This window comes from Prinia subflava, chromosome 6 (assembly GCF_021018805.1).
Source record: "Prinia subflava isolate CZ2003 ecotype Zambia chromosome 6, Cam_Psub_1.2, whole genome shotgun sequence".
NCBI classification, from domain to species: Eukaryota; Metazoa; Chordata; class Aves; order Passeriformes; family Cisticolidae; genus Prinia; species Prinia subflava.
This window is the reverse complement of record NC_086252.1, coordinates 10557682-10579962: the sequence shown is the minus strand read 5'-3', so window position 1 is coordinate 10579962 and position 22281 is coordinate 10557682. Positions and strand designations below refer to the sequence as shown.

Sequence of the window (22281 nt, the reverse complement as noted above, 5' to 3'; positions counted from 1 at the left end):
AAAAATCCTCTGGGATTTTTTTTAAGGGGATAAATAATGTAGCTTCAGCTTTTCTCTCATGATGTCGAAGATGAGACTAACATTCAGAAATATCACAAGGAATTACCATTCTTACACTCCCATTAGCAACCAAGCCTCATGACTTTTTTAACTATTACAGTGAGTTACCGCCTAAATTCTGATCTGAAAAATGAACTTAAAAAAACCCTAAAACCATAACCAAAAATGTGTATTAGAATTATACAAACAAAACATGTAAATATTTGTGCTAAACAACTTTGTGCTAAACAACTGAGGTGACAAAGTTTTAGAAAACACTTCCCCTTTTAAGAATTACAGTACACCATTAAGAATGAAAAGCTGCTTACCTTCCCTGGGCAATTGCTTGACTCAGTACATTAGAGGTTACTTTCTCCCTCAAGTCTAGTAACCAGGCAGGTTAATCCCCAGGAAATACTTTTAGGTGGTACTGATATACAACTATCAGTAAACAAGAGACAGCAGTACTGCTAATTTTAAAATACTCTTGTTGGGCTCATGAGTGTTTTACAAAAGCGTGACATCAGTTCAGCAATCAGAACACAACTGCTTTTCCCACATTTTTTTAGAGAAACACATTTCCTTCCTTTCTGTCAGCAGAAAGTCTCCAGCAGTGTTGGTTCCTCACAGTCCAATCAATCTACAGGTGCATCACTGAACATTTCTTTATTGACACTATCAAACAATTCCTCAAAAGTTCTAGACTCACTTACAATTAAGAGTAAAAGGTAAGGAGAACGTACTTACATGTGGCAAGAGATGGAGCAGTGCATCTCCACTCATTGTTCCTACAGCCAGAGCTACCAAGAAAGTTAGAAGAAATTTGAAGCACCATTGGTTAATGATGGGAACCAAGATCACACCTAGCAAGGAAAGCAGGCTAATGACGGTGATAGAGATGATACCACAAAACCAGGCTGTGGGAAGAAAGAAACACAGAAAGGTTATCAGAACAACACCTGGAAAACTTTTAAGGCTGATTAATGACTTTCAACTATTTCTTAAGAAGGTGACTTTCCTTTAACCTAAGTTGTGTGATTGTTCATTCAAAAGGTGTTGAAAGATATAAAGGCAGTACTGAAGTCCACGGCAAAACCAAAAATACACAGGCTTATTTACAGCACAGTATAATATAGAGACATCAGAAGAAAATTAGCTAAAAAGAGCCCAGCAGTTCTTCCTGATTGTTAGTTCCAGGCTTAGCTTTGTAGCTCTTCATGAAACAAAATGCAAAAGCTTTCATACTGAAACAAACCCATCTCTGCTACCTTATATACTAGGGTTCTACAAGCACTAATGTGTATGTAACAGTTATTTTTAATATGGTTCTGATGCAAGATTTTCCTGGATTCTGTATTTCTCCCCGTTTGGAGTCACATGTTTAGTTTGGCACTATTTATTTCACCTGGTGCTTTCAAACATACACTTATTCATGAGAAGACTCAACCTTTGGCAAAGGAACTCTAAAATCGAATGCTACAATAAGAGCTTGAAAAGCTGAAAGCAATTTGCTACCACTAAATAGCAGCATTTATTTCTTCTGAGAATCTCTACTGTTGCCATTAGAAGAAGAAGTGATAATGGGGTGTGGTATACCAAACATATTCCTGTTAATGAGGGAAGATATGAAAATTTCTACATGACATTGAAGGAATTACAGAACAAACAGATCCTATAAACAGAGACATGGCTCTTTCAGTAAGAATCTCACTCTAATAAAGTATTTTCTTTAAGTTTTAGCACAAAGACACTGATTTTCTTCCACAGGGATTTTCCTAGCTCCATTTTTAATCAAAAATATCTACCACAATTTGCCACCTTTAATGTAAGTTACGACTCCTGACTTAGAATCACTAACATTTCCACATTTCAGAGCACAGTCTGACTTTCCTTGCATCTGTGAGGGTCCACAAGTGGGGGAAAACATTTTGGAAAATGTGGCAAGATGAGAGGAAGAAGAAAAGAGGTGAGAGGAGAAGAAAAGAGGTGAGAGGAGAAGAAAAGAGGAACAAATATGTTGAAGCTGCTCAGTGTCAACATCAGGGTGAAACACCCCATGAATTCTGTCTGTCCCAAACCCGCTATGGAGCAGATTTATTCGGCTTTACCAAAAGAACAGTGGCTGCTGCAGGCTCGGTCTGTTCAACACCAAAGCTCACAACATCTGCTGCTTTAAATTTTATTTTGGGATATTCGTTCTTACGAAGTCTGTGGCTGTCATTCCACAACACTGGACAAAAGGAAACAATCCAGCTGAAATGCAAGGCCTGTAAGACCACATCCACTGGAAGAAAATGACTGGAAAAAGCTTTAGACAGTATGAGGTGTGCATTGACAGACATGAGTACTGAGGTCAGAGGAAAAGAGAATTGGTGATGAGGCAAAGTCTGCAGTCAGATGAGGAACTGAAAAACTGAGGTTGAAAAACAGGAATACAAAAGTAGGTCTAAAGCTGAGGCCAGACCCCGATGACCAAAATAGTGCCATAGCCTTGACTGATCCCCAGAGCACTTTAGCCACATACCCTGGACTGACAGGCTCTGCTGAAAACCCAGCATACGTGGAGCTGTCCCTCAAGGCTCAATCAAGCACACGTGCACATGCAGCCCAGATAAAAGTGACCCAGCCATTGGGCAGGATGCTGCCCCCAAGCTGGACACACTCCAGCGTTAAGTGCCAGGTTAGACGATCAACAGCCTTACATGGAGAAAAGTGGAAAGGCTTAAGTTCCACCTATCATAGCAGGTTTGGCAAATACAGCTCTGAGGGGCTGGAATGCTCCTGTGGGTGATACAGGACCTAAACATGGCATCATGATTAAGACAAGGCACATGAGATTAGAATATGGAATCTGTGCCCCTCGGCTCGAGCTCCAGGGAGCACCGGCATCTGCACTGGCAGAATTACAGCTTGTATCTGATCTGAGACACTTCTACTCAACTGCTCTAAGTGATCTCCATCTCTAAACAAAACACTCCCTGTCTACTTGTGACTGCTATTGGCTTCATTCATTGAGCCCTTTTCAGTTGTTTAGGGGTCTCAGTGGTGACAACAGCCCCTCTTCCAGCAGCTACACTGTGAAAGCTCAGTTCTATGGATAAGGCCTTGAAAATCCTCCATTAGAAGATGACACAGAATTATCTGTAAATTACAGGAAGAAAACCCAACATGGTTTCGTAAGTTTTTGGCCATCAGTCAATTAAATTATTTTGCTTTAGCAAACCACAGTAGCAGAGGTAATGGAAACCTCACAGGTTGGTATCAATGAACAGAAGCAATATTGGCCTGTTAAGATTGTTTGAAAGCTTTAACTAAAACTAAAGTAAAGCACAAAAAGCTCATGTTGAAAAGTGACTGCATCCTCCTGATTTTGGTGAGTACTTTTATCTAAAAATGTTTCTATTAGCTCAGGCGGGCACACGCTTTCATTTCAGCACAGTCCTACAACCTATATGTTAAGTTACTCTATGATTGACATTTACCCTACACCTCCCAAAATCCTTGTATTCCCATTAGGATCTGATATTTTTTGATTTGCTTCCTTACATAAGAAGGAACAATTATATCAACTGAAATCTTGCTGTAATTAATACAATACAGGAAATTGTTATGAAGAATGATTTATTATTACCTAATCAAGCTGACCTGCAGGTTACTGTTTGAGAGCCAAATCACTGAGTTAGAACCCAAATTTTTACAACTAACTGGCAAAGGTGTTATTTATACTCAAGGTATCAGATGCCATAAAACATGTTAAACACTCACAATAAGCTTCACTAATTTTGCAAATTAAGTCTCTTAAAATGGTAAAAGTCTTCAAGCTGAGTTATTAATGAACTCCCTTTCCCATTACACAGAAATAAAGTGCAATCTTTTAAAAAGAAGCACTCATCTGTAGAAGCTTCCTAATTAAACTGGTTCAAAGCATGTGCAATATGACAGTTTTGTATAGGGTTTTAACATTTTAATTGGCAGAAGATGCTTAGAGCTGCTCTAGCAATGCTCTTGGTAGTGAGGCAGGGGTCAGCTCTCACTACACTGAGACCACACCACAAAGCAATTTGCTGTTGTACAAAACACCCACTGTACCTGCTTTACAGCAATCTCTAACAGCTAACAAGACAGCATATGTGTCACTAGAGGAGATTTATCTATAAGAAGTTAATTATTTTAAGGACTCCTGTTAAGTTGTTAAGAAACATTACCAGCAATGCATTCTTCCCAACACTTATTAACTTCCCAACACATCTATGAGAATGCAATTATTTCAAGCTTTATTTCTAATGATGCTAATATATGTACTAATCAATATTCACATTACCAATACTTTTATTTTCAAAATACAGACCTTATATCCAAGATTTTTTAAATTCTTAATATTTTAATACAACTAAACATCAACAGTTCCATTATAAGTTATGAAAGATAGCAGAGGCAAATGTACTGGAAACGTACATTCAGTTGTGAAATCACAACAATGGATTCTACCTTAAAGTAACTGCTTTAGCAGTAGTAAGGTAAAGTATTAACTTAGAACTATGGTGATAAGAAGTCTACTCAGTTTTACTCAAGGTACACACAAAAAATATTAAAACTGGCAACAGAGGATTCTGATGGAACACTTCTCATGTACTTAGAGAGAAACAGTCAGAAAAGGGAAGTGTCAGAAATGGCAATTGAAATGCTCTTGTACTTGCTTATGCCTGTGTTTTAAGATCACCAAAAATTCTGCTTGTCAATTCTACATACCTATATCACTGCTAAAATATAAAAATAGTAAGATCTAAAATCTTATTTTCCAGTGAATGAACTGTGATGGAAGTGTTATTCTCTATTCCTTAATTAGTAGGTCCAGGTCAAATTTATTAAGACATTTGGTGCCAAAGTAACACTGCAACTTTCCAACTTTGAGATAAACAGATGGACCACCTCAGTCCCACTAAGAAAAAAAGACACCTACCTGATGCACCTGTTTTATCTTTATTCTCAACTGATACATTTTTATTTCTTGTAAGATCTTCCAGCTCATCGTAATGTACAATACAAAGCCGCCTCTCAATCTGGTAGAGCAAAGCAGGACATATGTACACGAAGAACTCAGGAGATATTAGAGAGCTGGCTTCCAGACCATAGTACCGTAGCAGCTGTGTAGCATTTAAGCACTGCAAGCAAAATGTACAAACAAATTAAATACAAAGGCATCTATTTTCACTTATGGAAAATGCAGGATATTATTTGAGAGCACAAACAAAGCAAAAACTTTGGTCCAAATGTTCCACCAGTGCTAAAACATGTCTTAAACTGATCTAAGTGGTTTATGAGAGAAAGAAACAGTAAAAATATCTGCACTGCAAATTCAGGTCTCCCAACACCTATATAGCTTTTGATAAATGTCAATGAAAAGCAGTTTTCATGTTCTTTACACAGTACAAGCAATGAATAAAGAGCAACAGGTGAAGAGTGGAAAAATGTAAATCCAAAATAGGTTTTTTAACACTTCTGTTTACCTACCAAGCTTTTGTTTCGAGTTTTACTTTTTAATACAGTTTGAAACATTGAACTCAGCACTCCCTCCATCCTTCCAGCTGAAAATTATGACTTTACAAGGTCCTGCATCTGTAGTCAGCTAAGGGGAAGGGATTTATGGTGCTGGCAGATGTTGTTGTTTAAATTTATGGGGGGTCCCCGGGGAGTGCCCCCCGGAGACCCCCGGGGTCTTTTGGGGTCGTGGTGTTCCCGCGCTGGCAGGCAAGGAGACTCAGATGCCGGTGGGGTGCTGATGAGGTGAGGGTTTATTCACTGAGGGAGAGGGGAAGGGGAGGGGGGAGGGGGAAAGGGGGGGAGAGGAGAGAGGAGCGTCCGGACGCCTCCAGGGGTCGAGGGGCAAGAGGGGCAGAGCCTTCTGCCTTGGCATTCTTATCACAGAGGTTCAAAGGGGCGCGGTAACATTCTCCAGCCAATGAGGTTACAGATACAGGATACTGCAGGGAGGGTACAGACTTAGGACAAACCATACATTTTCCAGGGGTGAGCCAGAGCAAACTATTTCCATAAAATGCATTTCCACAAGCAGAAATAATGGATGCTGAGGACAAAACAGGAGAGATTCCACTGAGCACAGTGCTACTGAAGCTACACCTGCAATTGCTTCCTAATCTCTTAGGACAAAGATACCAGAAGAGTGCTGAAAGGATGCAGGTATTCTAGGAAAGAGTGTCTGTGCAGTTTTCAAAAATGTTAATGATCTCAGATTCAGAGAGAAGTCCAAGAAAGGTGTGTGTGGTGACAGTCTTCCAGAATATTGGGAAGGGGAAAACCTCACCTGTAAGGGTATCTCAGAAAGCTTTACAGGTCAACTTCATACAGATAGGCAGGACGATAGGTCTGTGAGGAAAGATGGGTGATGGGCACACAGAAATGACCACTCACGGAGTAAGCTCCGAACTGTGGCAGTGACCTCTAGTACTGTCACTCTGCTTACCTCTTTTACACTACGGTCCCAAACGTGCCTGTTATTTGTGGGTACGCACCTTCAATTATTATTGACAGCACTGAAAGTCAACTCACCAGCCCTCCATTTCACACTCACCTCTTCATGTCTGTGCTCGTCCTCACTACGATCCTTGTGCCCGCGTGCTGCGGGAAGCGCGTTTTTCCTCACGCTGATCTGCTTGTGCGAGGCCTCTCGCTTGCTGGTGTGGCGGTGCCCGGTGGCGCTGCCCACGATGCCATCCTGGTGCCCGTGGCCGGCAGAGCGGGCACCGCTGTGCTCGTGGTGGTGCCCGTGCAAGTGAGAGGCGTCGTGGACATGGTCATGTTTGTGAACGCGGTTGTGCTCGTACTGATCGCCGGGATCGTGCTCTGGGGCATAATCCCACGCGGTGTCTCCTGACGTCTCGCTGATCTTCTTCTGCTTCTTCTTCTGTTTCCGCTGTTTCCGTTCTGGCTGATCCTGAGTGGTGTTTGTCTCCGTGGAGGGCTCGTGGCTCTGCTCTGCATGGTCACCGTGACTGACGGAATCGTTGCGCGAGTGGCGCGTGCCGCTGTGCTCGTGCCGGTGCGGGCGTGAGTGGTGGTGGTGGTGGTGACGGCGGCTTTGGTTGTGGACGTGTTTGCCATCCTCCTTCACGGAGGGCACTGCCGTGTCTCTCTCAGTGTCACATTTATGATTTCTCTTTGCAGACACACCAACAGTGGTCTGGTTTTCTGAATCTGAGTGGCTGTGAGCATGGTTATGAGGATGAAAATGCTTTCCTTCCTGTACTTCCAAAGCATACAAGTGAGAAACATGATCGTGGCCAATATCATCATGATTTATCATCACAACTTTTACCTCTCCCAAACCAAGGCTTATTAACAATTTTTCCAGGCCAAAAAAAGATAATCTTCCATTTTCACCATAGCGATCAAAAATCTTTTCAATGTAGTATTTTTGTTCATTTTCTGCTTCCAACGTTGAAAATTTACTGGGCATAGATTCTGTTCCTCCATTCTGGAAGTATGATTCATTTGAGATCTGATAGTCATTATGGTCGTGTACACGATCCTTTTTGGGACCATTGTTGTGTCCATCTCCATGGCAATGATTGCACTGATGAAAAATAAATGTCAGCAAACAAATGATGCAAAATTTTGTGTGCATGTGTACCTTCATTTCTGTTTCCTACAAGAAACACAAAGGGAAGCACTTAGCTGTAAAAGCAATCTCAATGTCAATTTATATGGCGTAGCAGTTTGGTACTTATGCCAACTGAATCACTCACAAAACTTTTTAGATATTGGCAATAAAAGAATAGCAATTGCAGTACTTTTACTGCAGAAATTGTTTTAATATTCTTTTCTTATCCAACAGTAAGACAGACTGTATTTTTTACAAACCACACTTACTAGAGGTGATGATAAGAAAAAGATTAACAACATTTACAATCAGTCATATCAGAATATTTTTGTGCGTATTTTCAGAGGCATCTATACTTATGATAAGCTATAATATTGAAAATCTCGATAAAACACAAGCTAGAACAATAAAAATTATTTTAAAATAATAATGCTGTATTTTCCTGTTCACAGGGGAGACAGGCAGGTAATACAGCTGAAAACCCACGCACCATTTGTTCTCTTTTGTGCTGCTAAAGTGCCTCCACTAAACACACACTGCACAATTCCCTATTTTGAAATCACCGATTACCAATGTAAAAATAAGATGTCATTAACCAACTTCAATGTATTGCTTAAATGTTTGTATTTTTAGTACTTTTCACTTACACTGGTTTACTAACTTCAAATATCTACGTGGACATCCATTTAAAAGTAGGGTTATATAGAAAACACCTGCTTGTGCAACTCAAAAATACTGTTAATGCTGACAACTGTCAAGCTGAAAGCAGTTAATGCTGATTCTTAGAAATTACATCATTCAGACAATGTGGTTTTCAGTTTGGTGTTACATGTAAAAAACTTACAATTCAACACCGGATTAGGAAGGAGACACTGCAAAAGCTTATCTTGTGTTCAGAATTGCAAACAGTTCACCATTTTACACTGCAGTATGTGCAAGGATGTAAGGGGACAGGAAACAGGCCAGCTGTGCTTTAAGCTCTTAGCACTGCCAGCAGTTTTAGCTCCTGATGTGCACCTTGACTCGAGCTGCCGCTGGCTCTACATTCCCAGACATGAGTGACCTGCTCAGCGCATCCTGAAGTGCCAGTGACTCCCACATGAGACAGGAGAAATTTGGCTGTCCTTCCCAAGCCCCCTACAGCTGCTCAGTAAAATGCGCTTTGTGAAACTGGCAGGAAAGTGCTCTGCAGCAAACCAGAAACATTTGAAGTCCATCTTACTTTCCCAAAATACCAGCTTGCTCTTTTGTGCTTAAACACTTGTGACCGCATTACTGCACGCACACACACACACGCACACACACACAAAGTCTGTTGGAAGCTCCTATAGTTTTAACAGGTTGGCAGAGAAAAGGAAGGAGCTGCCTTCTAAGGACTTTATATGGCAAACAAATGTGTCAACGAAGAAGACTCGGGAAGAACCTTTCTCCTGTTAACTTTTACAAATCCAAAATATGAAAATTCATTTTTCACTGGAGCTTCAAAAACTTAAACAGTTTTTTTTTTTAAGCAAAACTCTTTTCCAGCAATGCTGTCCCATTTAAAAATATAAGCTCAGAAGAATATCTGTCCAATGGAGGCATCTGCATCAAAATTGATTCCATGGACATCAGACAGGTCAATGGCTACTCACTGTACATTAGTGGTTTATTTTTATAAACAACTATTCAATCATCAGTCTGGAATGACCGTAGTTTGTCTCCAATTCAATCCTCTACATTCCAGTTAGTGATTTCAGGGCTGTGATCTACTTTTTCAAGTAGTTCAGTATGACAAGTTCATCCCCAAAATTTACTGAAATATATATATTTATATATATATATTAATACTAGTTTTGTAGGTAAGACATCTTTTCTCCCCCTTTGCCACCTAATAGTAATACAATCAGAACAAGCCAAGTTAAATTATTCTCATTTAAACAAGCATGATCCAGACTAAAATATCTCTACCAGGAAATTCATGACTAAAGCATGCTCATAATCCTTTTCACAGCCTCATGATCTTTTCCATGTGACTGTCTCATACAATACTACTAATACATTACTTGGAAACTTTAGTCATGCATCTCTAATTGTGGTGTTTAGCTTTGAATGGTACCTTTTCTCCATGGCCTAGTGGTTAAAATAGTTTGTAATCTATGACTGTGCTTCACTGCTGAAAAACAAGAGCTCAGCTGTATCAGACCAGTCTCAAAATCAATTACTTCGTTTCAGTAAAAACAGTAATAACCCTAGCACACTATTTTTGATCTTCTATTGCATAGTCTTCTGTATCTTCCATTGCAGATCTTGTTACAGAAAAGATACTTAAAAAAACAAACCCATAGTAAAAGTTTTCAAAGGAACAACTAGAAAGAATGAATTATTTCTCTCTTTTTAAACAAGCTTCATTATTCTCTAGGCAACTGTAAATAGCTGTCATGTTTAACCTGTCGGGCAGTACTCGTATGTGTATAATACTGGAAACCTGAAGTCCAAGTTCTATACACTTCAGTGGCACAAAATTTTATATAGCTGATCTCATTATAGGAACATTAACACTCTCAAATCCCCTCAAGAGAATATGCAAGGGCAGCCTGAGGACAAGGCTACACCAAAGTTGAAAAAGATTCTGCCTATTACTGCAGTCAGCCTTTGCCTAATTCTGTTCACTCCTTTGATTCCCTGCTGCCTCCCCTCCTCTCCTCCACAGCTTCTGAGGGGCAGGACCGCGATCCCTCCAAGCTGTGGGTCGGTAAGAAACTGCAGCACCTGTAAAGGGCACGGCTGAAATAACAGCACCTGCTACACTTCCTGAGCTGCAGCAAGAACAAACACAGCCCTTCCTGACACCTCCGGCAGCAGGACAAGCCCACCCCAAGCCAGGCTCCAAAATTAGAACGAGTGCATTTGCAGGGGCAAAGATGAAGCGTGTCCCACCAGAGGACATTTCAGAAAGGCACAAGATGCTGCCCACGGCACCCCAAGAGATCATTCCCAGCAAATGGAGAACTGAGTGGACATCTGCACACACAGAGGCTTCAGGTGAAAGCACCTGGGCAGTGCCTAAGCACAGCTGCCTTCTCTGTGTGGAAAACTCAGCACACCTCTGAGCAAACCACCGTCTGCCTAGGGCATTTCAGCTACTTAAGCACAGGCACCCGTGATCAGAGTTGGGTTTGGTTTTGTTTCTTTCTAAAATTGTTTTTTCATTCAATTTCCCTTGGATTTCTGACATTTATCCACAGTGCTTACTATTTAAACTGTTCTTATATAGCACTTTATGACTTAAAGCCTGGAATATGAACATGATTTGTGGGAAAGTCTTCGTTAATTTATCACCAACTGTTTCACTGAGACTAGAAAATTAGTTCAAGAGTTAGGCTTTACTTAAAACAACAAACTTGGATTCAAATAATGTGGTCATACAAAATTCAAACTCAAATGAAAGCCACATCTGTTATTCCAGCATTTGCAGCCCACGTAGTACAGCATTTTTTTAGTGTACAATGCTGACTAGAATATTTGAAGTGCCCAACTTTCTTCCCCCTAACCCTTTTTCTTGTCTACTCCCAACAGTTTTAATAACCTGAAATATTTGTAATATAAATGCACTGATTTCTTCCCTTCCCACGCTCCTTCCCAAGTAATTTCAGTTTCACTTCTTTGTTGTTCAACTTTCTTATCCTTGTTTTCTCTAAAGAATGTTTTGCTCTTCTACAAAAAACATTTTCGACTCCCCTAAGTTGCTCAGCTTGAATGCCACAGAGAATAAAGTGCCTTAGCAAGATTTCACGGGCAGCTACGAGTCCCACACCAAGCACATGCTCCAGCCAAGGCAAGAGAGAGCCCAGAGACAGGAGGTGCTAAAAATGAGGACAAAGCAATATTCCTACCAAATTAAGACGTTCGTGCTGTGAGGCAGTGCAAGTTCAGCACTTGTGTAATTAATTTCTATTAAGAACTTCTCAGAGTAACAGCTCTATGAGAAATGCAAATTTCTTAAAAAGAAAAATATTTCTTGAAATAATTATTGACTTATAAGTCAGTATTTTTCTTACAAGTCCTAGAAATTTAACTTCTTTTCTATATCGCAGGTATTTGCTCCAGTGTACATGCAAGAAGATGTAGGCAGCTTGCCCCCCTCATCCTGAACTGTGCAATACTTCACACAAATATTTGGTTCAAAAAAAGACCAGAATCTGAAAATTCAAATGAATCTACTCTACATTTTTTAAATTTCATGTTTTTAACAAATACTAGAATACAAAACCCTATTTATCTGGGACACATTTTTAAGGTAATTTTTTTTTAAAATAACATAAAATTAATATATTGTTGTTACTGAAAGACATTTTATGAAAGCCATAAACCCATTTTAACTAAATAATAATCTGTTTTTATCGGTCTTAAGCTGACATTAGCCTCTGCTAATGGACCAGGAAAACATGCTACAGATCAATAAAGTTAAAATTAACCATTTGTAACTTTAGTTCTCACCCATCTCCTGTATTTTCTTCCTTCTTCAATTTCAGTGAAACAGGTTTGCAGATTTCAGTAAAACTCATTCATTTGAAAACCTATAGCCCAGTAGGAGGGGCACTTTGTAAGAGCAGACCATTAACGAATTGATCCAAGCCCTATTTGCTAAGTTAATACCAGATAAGACTTAAGGAGTACAGAAGGCATTTATGCATAGCTGAACACACCATGAACACTTCTTAAAAATCTGAACTGTGAAGTATTTGAAAAGCCAAGTCCCAAGCCTAATAAAATGATCTTGGACTAATACAGTAGCAATCTACCAGCTCAGTTATCCAGAAAGGAGAATTTATTCTGAACATAAAAAACCTAGACAGCCTTCTTCAAAGGGTCAGTTACTTGTAAGAAATTGCTGAATACAGGATCCTTCTCAGAGCTCAAGAGAATAGGAAAACTTCAGAATACTTGGAAGTTCTGTAAGTTCTGCTCACCAAGAATTAATTTGCAGTCTTTCATATATAAATTGGATGTAGTGCATGAAACACCTATTAATGCACATGAATTTATAACAGAGCTAATTTGCTTTTGTGCCAATATTCTATATTGAATATACTGTTCAATTAGATCCTATTAGATACCAACCAGTGCTTATAAGACTGAAATGCTTGAAAAGATGAACCAGTTACAGCTGCATTAATATTTCATTTTTCTTCTGAAAGTAAGCAAATTGTTTTGGTTCAATTGTTTTGAACTTCAAGGCTGAAGTTCAACAAGTATTTTAAGATGGTGTTGCTCTTAAAGCAGCAGTGCTGCCCTCCCCCATTGCTCCACTCTCTTGTTCCCATTCCCACAAAACCATTTTTGGATAGCAGCACATTTGTTTGCTGATCTGTTCACTGTGCAGCTGTACAACTAGATTCTGCTGAAAAACAGCCTAGAAAAAGAAAAAAAAAAAGATTATTTTCATGACAGATTACTTTTCCTATCTGGCTCACTGTGCAGCTGCACAAACACCACAGTCCACACAAAACGTATTTCCCAGCTTTAGGTGGGAACACCAGTTACTGATGTGGTTGATCTGCAGTCTAAGAGAGTATTTTGATAGAGCACAAATAAAACAACTGGCCACCTCACAATGCACTCAAACAACACTAACACATATTTCCCATTGAAAGCCATTTGAGAATAATTTCTCCAATCTTCCCTTCAAAACAGAATGTAACAATATTTCTAATAAAGTGTTAAAAACCAGTTGCAGTACTTTTATTGTCCTTATAACTTACACCACTCTAACTATTTCATCCCTGCAGTACATTGCAGTACTTGTGGTACGTTAGAAGGCATTAAAGGCATTTCTTTGATGAGTGTTTAATACCTACATCAATATAATAAACCTCTGTCCATCACTGCTACAATCCAAAGAGAAATTATGCATCCCTACTGCTAAGCCAGGAACTTCTCTCACTTGAAAAAAACAGAAAAATAAATTTAGCAAAGCTGTCAATTATGGAAGTCCACTTAAACATGAGACTAAAGCATACTCCTCTTGCATGAGCTATGATGAATTAGTGCTCGATTGTGAAGACCATTCCTAGAACAAAGAGGTTTCAAATTATATACCATTGAATCAAATCTGTATTTTTAAATAAGAGATTTCACTAATGAACCAACATCACAGACTTCTGTAAGGTGCTCTGCCAACATGCCCCTCAAATTCTTCTTAGAAAACTTTCTCAGTCAAGAAAACAAACCAAGAGAACTACTCTTAGACAGCAGGCAGCTACTGTATCCAGTGACATCTTAAATTAGTGAGCTCTCAAACGTGTCTTTGTTCAGTAATAGTGCGAGACAAAGGAGTCTGAAGATGTCTTGGCAGATTCAGAAGCAGCACTTAACCAGTCTGACACAAGACACAAAATAGTTGTACATATTTCAACAGGCAAATCCACCAAGAAAATGCCCAGCTGAATCAATTAGTGTCATTTTCACCACATTCCAGGTGAGACCTCAACACGACTCATGCAATTTCCCAGCCATCATTTATTTTAACGAAGATTATTCCATAAAATCTACCTGGCTACTTTTTACACATTTGTGTGGTGACAGAGGCAGCCATTCAAACTGATACAAATGGCTTCAAAAAACAGTCACCACAAATATAAACCTTTCTTAGCAGGTATTAACTCAGAAGGGATACAATTTTAAGGTGAAATAATAAAAACGTAGTATTTAATATTCTTCTAATTATAAAACATAGTACCCAATATTAGTCTTAGTGCAAGATTAGGGACAGAAGAGGGGCAAGGAAGCACCTTATTACTGGTAATATGTGAGGCAGAAATGTTAAGGGCCTGGCATTGCTTATTGTCGAGGGAAGTGAAACTGGTGCAAACCGTAACTGCATGTCCAGAATAAAAACCTGCACAGCATGCGAGGCATCATTTTGGTATTTCACTATTATTCAATCACTGCTTGATTGAATACAAGGAATTCCTGTACACCTTTCACAGGATATGGGCAAAATTCAGTAAAAAATGGGTTTTCCCATTGTTGAGATACATTCCTTTTATGTGCAGAACAATGTACTACTCCTCTAGGTGTTTTTGAATTTGAGAATATTTTGTTTATAAAACATAATTAATCCTTTGTCTTTGCTGATTTGCTATTAGCTTTTAAGCTACAGTAATGGTGAAAATTCTAGTAAATTAGTTTATTTATAGAAACTCTGAGGATTTTTCACAAATAAGTGGCAATTAGCCTTTTCAAACTTTATTTAAGAACTCAACAACAGTACAATACAAGGCAAAGTATCATCTTCAAAGACTGGGAAAGTATTTTACATCACTCAGCATAACTGGTTACTGCAATTAATTTGACTCAAAAAGCTCAATACAAGGGAAACAACAACGTGCTATACTTGCTGCAGTTTTATGAAAGCTTCTCATCTTCATCTTTCAGGAGTCAGCATTAACCCCTCACATCCTCTCCCTACTACTGAACATATAGAAGTTAGCAAAGCCAGCATAAGAATTTTTGCCTAAAGCCAGCAAAAATGAACTTCTGGGACTCTGTCACACTCTGCAAGACACAGATGCATAAATTTAGACTACACACTTTACAAAACTCCATCTCTTAAATGGAGTACAAAGACAGCAACTCAGTGAAAGAATTATTAGTTATGGGCACACTACAATGAAAAGCAAAATTCTGTATACACATCCTGCTGCAGCTACTTTGTATTTATTTAGTGAATGCATGGTCTGGGAGCAAGTGGACCCTGTTAATACAATGCAAAGTCTCTGCTGGACAATTGCCTCAAAGCACAGTTCAGAACAGCAGGGATGAAAATCTGTCCTGTTTATGTATTGTAGCAGACATCAAATAAATAGGAATATTCCATACTTAGCATAAAAATTTAGTATTGCAAGGCAACCATGTTATTTGGACTGCAGTCACGTAGCATTTTGTAAGTTTTCATGTACGCTAGTCCAAATTGAAATTGTACTTGTAGCCTGAGATACTGTCCTCTAGAGACGGATGTTCAGCTCAGCACTAACAAATGCTTCCATATCCTGCAAACAGCACCAGAAAATGCATGTGGCCTGTGTGGTACTGTTTGCATTTCATGGAATGAGAGTGCTTATCAGCGTGGTGGAGCCCTGGTGGAAAGAGGCCTTCCTTGACAGGAGCTGTTACAGGAATTGCACAGAGCCCTGAGAAGTAACGTAAGCATGGTGTGAAACACAGAGTGCAGTCTTCCATTGACACTGAAGCAGCTTTTCTAGACTGCTCTGTACAAGATGTGGATGAAGCAGGACTGAGGAGCAGCCCTGGCTCACTGCTCCCCCTTGCAGGAACACTCACGTGGGGCGTTACTAGTTATTTTGCAAGAGGAATTGAACTCAACTGCCAGCTGTACAAATGACATATGGCTATCATGAACAATCCTAGATGGAAGTCAGTGCTACTCAATCCTATTTAAAATGTAAATCAGTATTAACAAAGATAGTACTAAAAAAAAATTCACAAGAAGAATCCTGTTGAACAATGTCTACTGAAACAGACTACCTTGAAGATTGCATATGTTTTCCCTTTGTTTTTCTTTGATGCTCCAATCTCAGTATGGCTGCATGCTATTATCAGCAATTGGCTTGATATCAAATCACCAGCTGTAAATAATTTATATTTTACAGTTATCCTTGAGAATTAAAGGTATTATTTTTGTCCATTAATAATCAAGACCCTAAAGAGCTATTTATGAATGTGGTGCAAGTCAGGTAGTCTAGATCTGCATCTTTATACATGAATTGTATGACAACACCTGCCTGGAATTCATGTTGGATTACTGTGGTCTTTACTAGGAGTGGCGACTGGTAACTGTTTTAAAGCATTTATAACCTACAAGCAGAAACACTGCACAAAGTCTCTGTTTACTGTATTTACAATTTTATGCAAATTCTGGATAAAACTTCTTTCATACATTCCGAACCGGAAGAGCATTATATCTTATCTAACCAACCACGACAGAGATTGATGACTTTCAGACATGATCAGTTATATATCAACTTCCAGTATTACAAAGGCTTTCTTACAAATCTAGATTGGTTTAGCTACCTCAGTGACTTCAGAATTGTCTCTTTAACACTTAAGATATTATTCAGACTTACTCAGAACTGTGCTTATCACTTAAGCACAAAATTGAACACTTATATAATTTTCTGTACCTCTTAAGAGTTCACAAAGTCTCTCTCTCTCTCTCTCTCTCTCTCATTTTAAGCCCTCTGTTAATATACCACATTTTGTACAGACATGCTACTTTGATTAATGCTGACTTGTGACTGTCAGCACAGAACAAAAAGAGGGGCAGGTTTCTCTCAAACTTCATGAGGCTGCAGAGAAGGTGACAGCGAGATGAGAATGAAGCTCCTGGGTCAAAGAGAAAGGACAACAGCTGAGTCATTCCTCATCCGCAGCAATGGTAAAAGCAGCCAGGAAATGGAAAGAGAAGATGAGGCAGCACAATGTGATAGGAGAACATTTCCAGTCTAATGAATCATGTCCCCCAGCACGGGTACAACACCCTACATGTAATTCCAACATCCCCTTCTTCTCAGAAGCTTTTTGAGACTGACATCAGCAAACCATCATCTTCCAAGTCTTTTATGCTGCTTTCCAGCTTTCTGAGTATTGAAACCTGTACAGACTTTGCACCATCACAAGAGGTAACAAAAGTGACTTAGCCCAACAATTTTTAAACTTCTTTACTCATTGGATTTTAATTACATCCAAAAAGCCTGGAGCAATGGCATTGATTCAGTAGCCCTACAATACTATGAACAGGGGGACTGACGCAGCACATAACCGTTCCTTTAGGAGGTTACACCGTGGCAGGACATGGTTTCCAGCATTTCAATCAGTTTTTGAAATTTAGAAAAAAAAATGCTTTTATTAGCTTTGCCTAACAGGTACACATGTCCTTAGCAGACCTTATTATTTGGTGTATTAGGTGTATTTGAAGTAATATCTCAGCGTAATTAAAGAATGATGTAAGAGCAGTCTTAATTGTTTCTGCATTAAGTGTTACTTCAGGCCTTTATCAGCAAGATAAAATTACTAGTTTCATTTAAGATAACTTCAGTAGCCCACCCCCAAAGATAATACTTTTCAGATGATAAAACTGTTTTAAATAATTGCTACCTAAATTAAGTTGGACTCCCACAGTAAACCAGGAAGTTATACAGATTTTCTTCACATTATAATAGAAATTGCTTCCCGAAAGGCATAAATTCTCAGTATTCACAGAACTCACCCTGCACCTAAAGCTCAACCCTGTGAAAAGCACATCTGCCCAAGGAACAGAACTGCCATTAAACTTTCCTTCTCTGAAATATCTACAGACATTTTTAAATGTGTTACAAAAAGTCAAGATACATTTGACAATTCTGAAAACATCCCAAAAAATAATATGCTATGAAACACCAAGTGTTCTGACATGGTTGTTGATCGAACTGAGAAGAAAATGGAGTAAGATTTTCTTGTTCTGGTATCGCGTTCATTGCTGACACATAGAGTTATGTCTGTCCTCCTACTGTCCAACAGTTTGCACAGATGCCACCATCCTTTTACCAGGTTTCATTACAGTAGAGACCGAATCGTAACTTACAGAAAAACTTTGATCAAGTTTGGCTTTTAAGTAGCTTGTGTATTTTTAATCAGCAATTCCACCTGATGAAAGCATGTAAATGTTCTTAAATTGATTTACTTTATCACTGATTTATCAAGTGCCCATCATACATTCAAAACAAACTTCCACTTCTGTACAAACTATGATAGAGGCAGGAATCAGTCTTTACAATAGGCACACTCATGATCAAAGGACACTGAAACTGGACAGCCAAGGCAAACAAGCCCAGACACACTTCCTTTAGGACTATATACAAGCTCGTGTGATCTGGGCACTGTTTAAAAAGTGTCTTCACAGTTCAATTAGCCATTGCTTTGCAGAAAATGCATTATGAATAGAAAGAGTAAATTACAGACACTTGACTTAGTGAAGACCAGGAAGGAAACCTATGCCATGTTGGATATATTAATTTTGCCACACGTATATATTTAGCTCACTTGTGCAAGTCAAAGTAATTATGGTCAGCATCAGCTTTTTCACGTCAAGTAAACTTTCTAGAGTAAGTCTGAATTACCCTGATGATCCAATTTCATTAAATTCTTTTCTTGCAATGGGAAAAACATCCATTAAGACAAAGGCTGCGAGCATATTTGAATAACTTTAAACCACAACTTTGCTGTAATTGCACGTTTTATGACCGACTGGATATATGCTGCAACCTTAATATCTGGGTTTTATGTATGCCAGCCTGGAAAGCACAAAGGCCTACACAAATACTCATTGAAACAAAGCTCACTGTTTTGGAATTTTTTTTAATGTAGCCAGAATCTCCAGTCATATGCCTGTTCCAGACAGGAAACAGCGTATAACCGCTGTACACCCAGCCATGGACACTAACATAATGTCCATATGGAACTGCCACCATTAATCTCATCAAACACACACTATTCACAGTCTGTCTATCTATCTAGACTCTATTCTCCTTCAGAAATAGATTGCATGGCTGCACACTTTTTTTCTCTAAAGTATGAGTTAAAAGCTGTTTAAACTAAAAATGCTGCAGGACACCACCACTAACTCTATTTTAACCATTAATTTAGCACAAGAATTTAGCTGGTATAGTGACACTGGTTAATGTTCTTGAGGACCAGAGCTTTTTCCAGTTATAGTCTTACATAACCATGCCAGACTATTAACCTATAGAGTAACCATTAGTCTCTCACTTTGGAGTTGCACAGAGTGCCTCGGCCCAATTTCCAATTTCCCTGCACATCTGAAGCAAAGCACGTTACTCAGTGAAGGAAACCAAGAGTGCATTCTCTGGTAAAGCTGAATTTAAAAAACCTCATATGATACCTTTTTAATATAGAAAGTTTTCTATTTTTATGTCACTTATGTCAGTTACTACTACCCAAAGGGATACAAGAACATACCCGCTGGAACATGCCAGGAATTACTTTTGTTAACTAGATGACAACTGCTTCCGCTGGTCTGTAAACTAACCAGGTCTTCCAGTGTGCATTTCTCAGTTCTGTATCAGGGTCGAGGTTATCACAGCTTCCCTTGGTGTTACGGTAAAAGATCCTACCTTAATAAAAAAAACACATTATGATTGCTACTTACAGACATACAGCGTTAGGAATGCTAGAAACCAGAAGTATTTCTACTCAGGCAACTCTTGCTCAGAGTTTTAACAGCTAGCAGGCATGAGCACTTCTACAGAGGCCCAAAAACGACAAACATAGCTAGAGATTTTAAAGAGCAATTTTATTCCGCAGTTTCAACGTTAAGTGTGTATTTCCAAAGGATGCAGCATAAGCAGCAAAGGTGGTTGAGGACAAGAAATCAATGTTTTTCGCTCATCATTTCTGCGTCTGTATAGTACAGCGACAAAGCCCCCTGACCCTTCCGCCCTTAACCTTAGTTAAGGTTAGGTGCAGGTTACAGCCCGAGTGATTTTTCCGCAGCTGTTAACGTTAAATCCCAACCGTAAGCCCTGCAAGATTTAATCGCGTGGTCGGTTCACCATTCAGCGCCCCGGTGCTCCCCCCAAATCCCGCCAAGTCCTGCGGGGGTCCCTGGAGGAGCCGGCGCGGCCGCTGCCGCCCCGCACACCCCGCAGCGCCCACGCCGGGCGGGCAGGGCCGGCACCTTCCACCCGCACCCGCGGCCTCCACGTGGCCGCAACGAGAGCGAGCGAACGGGCTCGGCAGGGCCGGGGCGCGCCCAAAGCCGCACTGCCGGCAGGAACGCTGCCACAGCCAAGTGGGAGAGCGGGCACCGGGCAGCTCCGTGCGCCTCCGACCCGCCGGGCCGCGGGGGCCCGCCGCGCCCCCCGAGCCCCGCCGCCCCCTTTCTCTCTCCGCCCGAGCAGCCCAGGCGGCCGCGGCCTCGCCGCCGCGTCCCGGGCCCCCCGTTCGGGCGCGGGGGCGGGGAGGATTTACCTGCCGCATGGTCGCCTCCTGAACAGAGGAAGAAAGGGGGTGGGGGGACGCGCCAGAGCCGCGGCGGCGCCTCGTGCTCCGCCGCCTGAGGGGAGCCCGGGCGCGGCCCCCCCGCCCGCCGCCCCCGGCCCCCCGCGCCCACCCCGCGGCCTCGCGCCCCGCCGCCACGTGATGAGGCGGCCGCGCCGCCGCGCGCCCCTCTCGCCGCTCCGCATCGCGGGCGCGCTGCCGTCCGCTCCCGCCGCTCGCTCCCTGCTGCGGCTCCTCGCCCGCACCGCCGCCCCCCCGCCCCGGCGCGGCCCGGGCCGGCCGCCACCCGCTCCGCGGCGCCGGGCGGCTGTGGGGGAGGGCATGTAAACAAATGGGGTTTTATAGCTACCTCACTCGAGTGCCGTGTGCATCTCCCTCTCCGCTCGGTACCAAACCGCCGCGGCGCCTCCTCCTCCTCCTCCTCCTCCTGCCGCTCCGCCGGCGCTATTCACAGAGCCGGCTACGCCGCGCTCGCCCTGCACAGGCGGCCCCGCAGCCTGCGCTGCCCAATGCGCAGCCATTTCCTCCAGCGCTACGAAAGTGGCGTAGCGGCTCTGCCCGCCCGCCCCTCGCTGCAGCGGCTCCGCGCACGGCCCGGCCATGGCCGCGGGGCCCGGGCAGCGGCGGAGGGGTCCCCGCGGGGCCCGGGAGCGCCGGAGGGAGCCCCGCGGGGCCCGGGCAGCGGCGGAGGGAGCCCCGCGGGGCCCGGGCAGCGGCGGAGGGAGCCCCGCGGGGCCCGGGCAGCGGCGGAGGGAGCCCCGCGGGGCCCGGGCAGCGGCGGAGGGAGCCCCGCGGGGCCCGGGCAGCGGCGGAGGGAGCCCCGCGGGGCCCGGGCAGCGGCGGAGGGAGCCCCGCGGGGCCCGGGCAGCGCGGCCGCCGGCGCTGGCCCGGCCGAGGGAGCCCGGGCTGGGCGGCTGAGGGGGGCACGGCCCCGCTGCCGCCTCTGCAGCCGCCTGGGGAGAGGGTCTGTGAGCACCAACCGGGCATTTCGTACCTTCCTATCGAGGTACCTTTCGAGGCCGAGGGAGGTGGGCACTAACCCCGATTATTTACTCCAGAAACTCCTGTCAGGCTCGCTCATGCCACCAAAGCCTGTTCAGGCAATAAACGTCTCCCCTTGCCCAGGTGGAGCCCCTCGTCACCGACACACTTCATTCCTAGACAACAACTACAGAGCTAAATAAAGCCCCCAAACCAAACCTTAGGTAAATCAAAACCCTCGCTAGCTCAACGCCGAGGATCAGGGGACTTTCTGGTTTATAACGTAAGACCTACAATATAGTGGAGTCTTTCACAACAAACCTTATTTTAAAATAGACCAGCATGTTTTGTAATGGTTGTTTATAGAAAGCATGTTCAAAGGCTGAAGCGCGGTTATAGGAATGTTTGAGATAAGTTTTAGGCTGTTTTATTTTTCTCTTGAGGAAATCTACATACAATTCACGACATTTTCCTCCAAAAATAACTTGTGTTTCCATTGCAGGCTTCAATGTAGAAGAAGCCCGCTATGTATTTAGAATATGTATCTAGAATGTTTCTAGAAGCAAACCGACCTTCCCTCTATT

General features: G+C 41.9%; 1 protein-coding gene across 6 annotated transcripts in view; it reads right to left on the bottom strand.

Annotated features, from left to right (window-relative positions):
- SLC39A10 (solute carrier family 39 member 10) overlaps positions 1-22281 on the bottom strand; it is a 110807-nt gene that overhangs the window by 14749 nt on the left and 73777 nt on the right. For 3 of the 6 annotated variants that reach the window (XM_063400197.1, XM_063400198.1, XM_063400199.1), the window contains 3 exons: positions 6629-7702; positions 5000-5201; positions 787-956 (listed from right to left, as the gene is read on the bottom strand). In XM_063400197.1, the coding sequence (XP_063256267.1) occupies positions 787-956; positions 5000-5201; positions 6629-7693 (1437 nt within the window). In that variant the 5' untranslated portion in view covers positions 7694-7702. Of the gene's footprint in view, positions 1-786; positions 957-4999; positions 5202-6628; positions 7703-19675; positions 19831-20686; positions 20785-21065; positions 21153-22281 lie in introns of those variants that run through there. The other 3 variants (XM_063400195.1, XM_063400196.1, XM_063400200.1) reach the window with 3 other exon arrangements.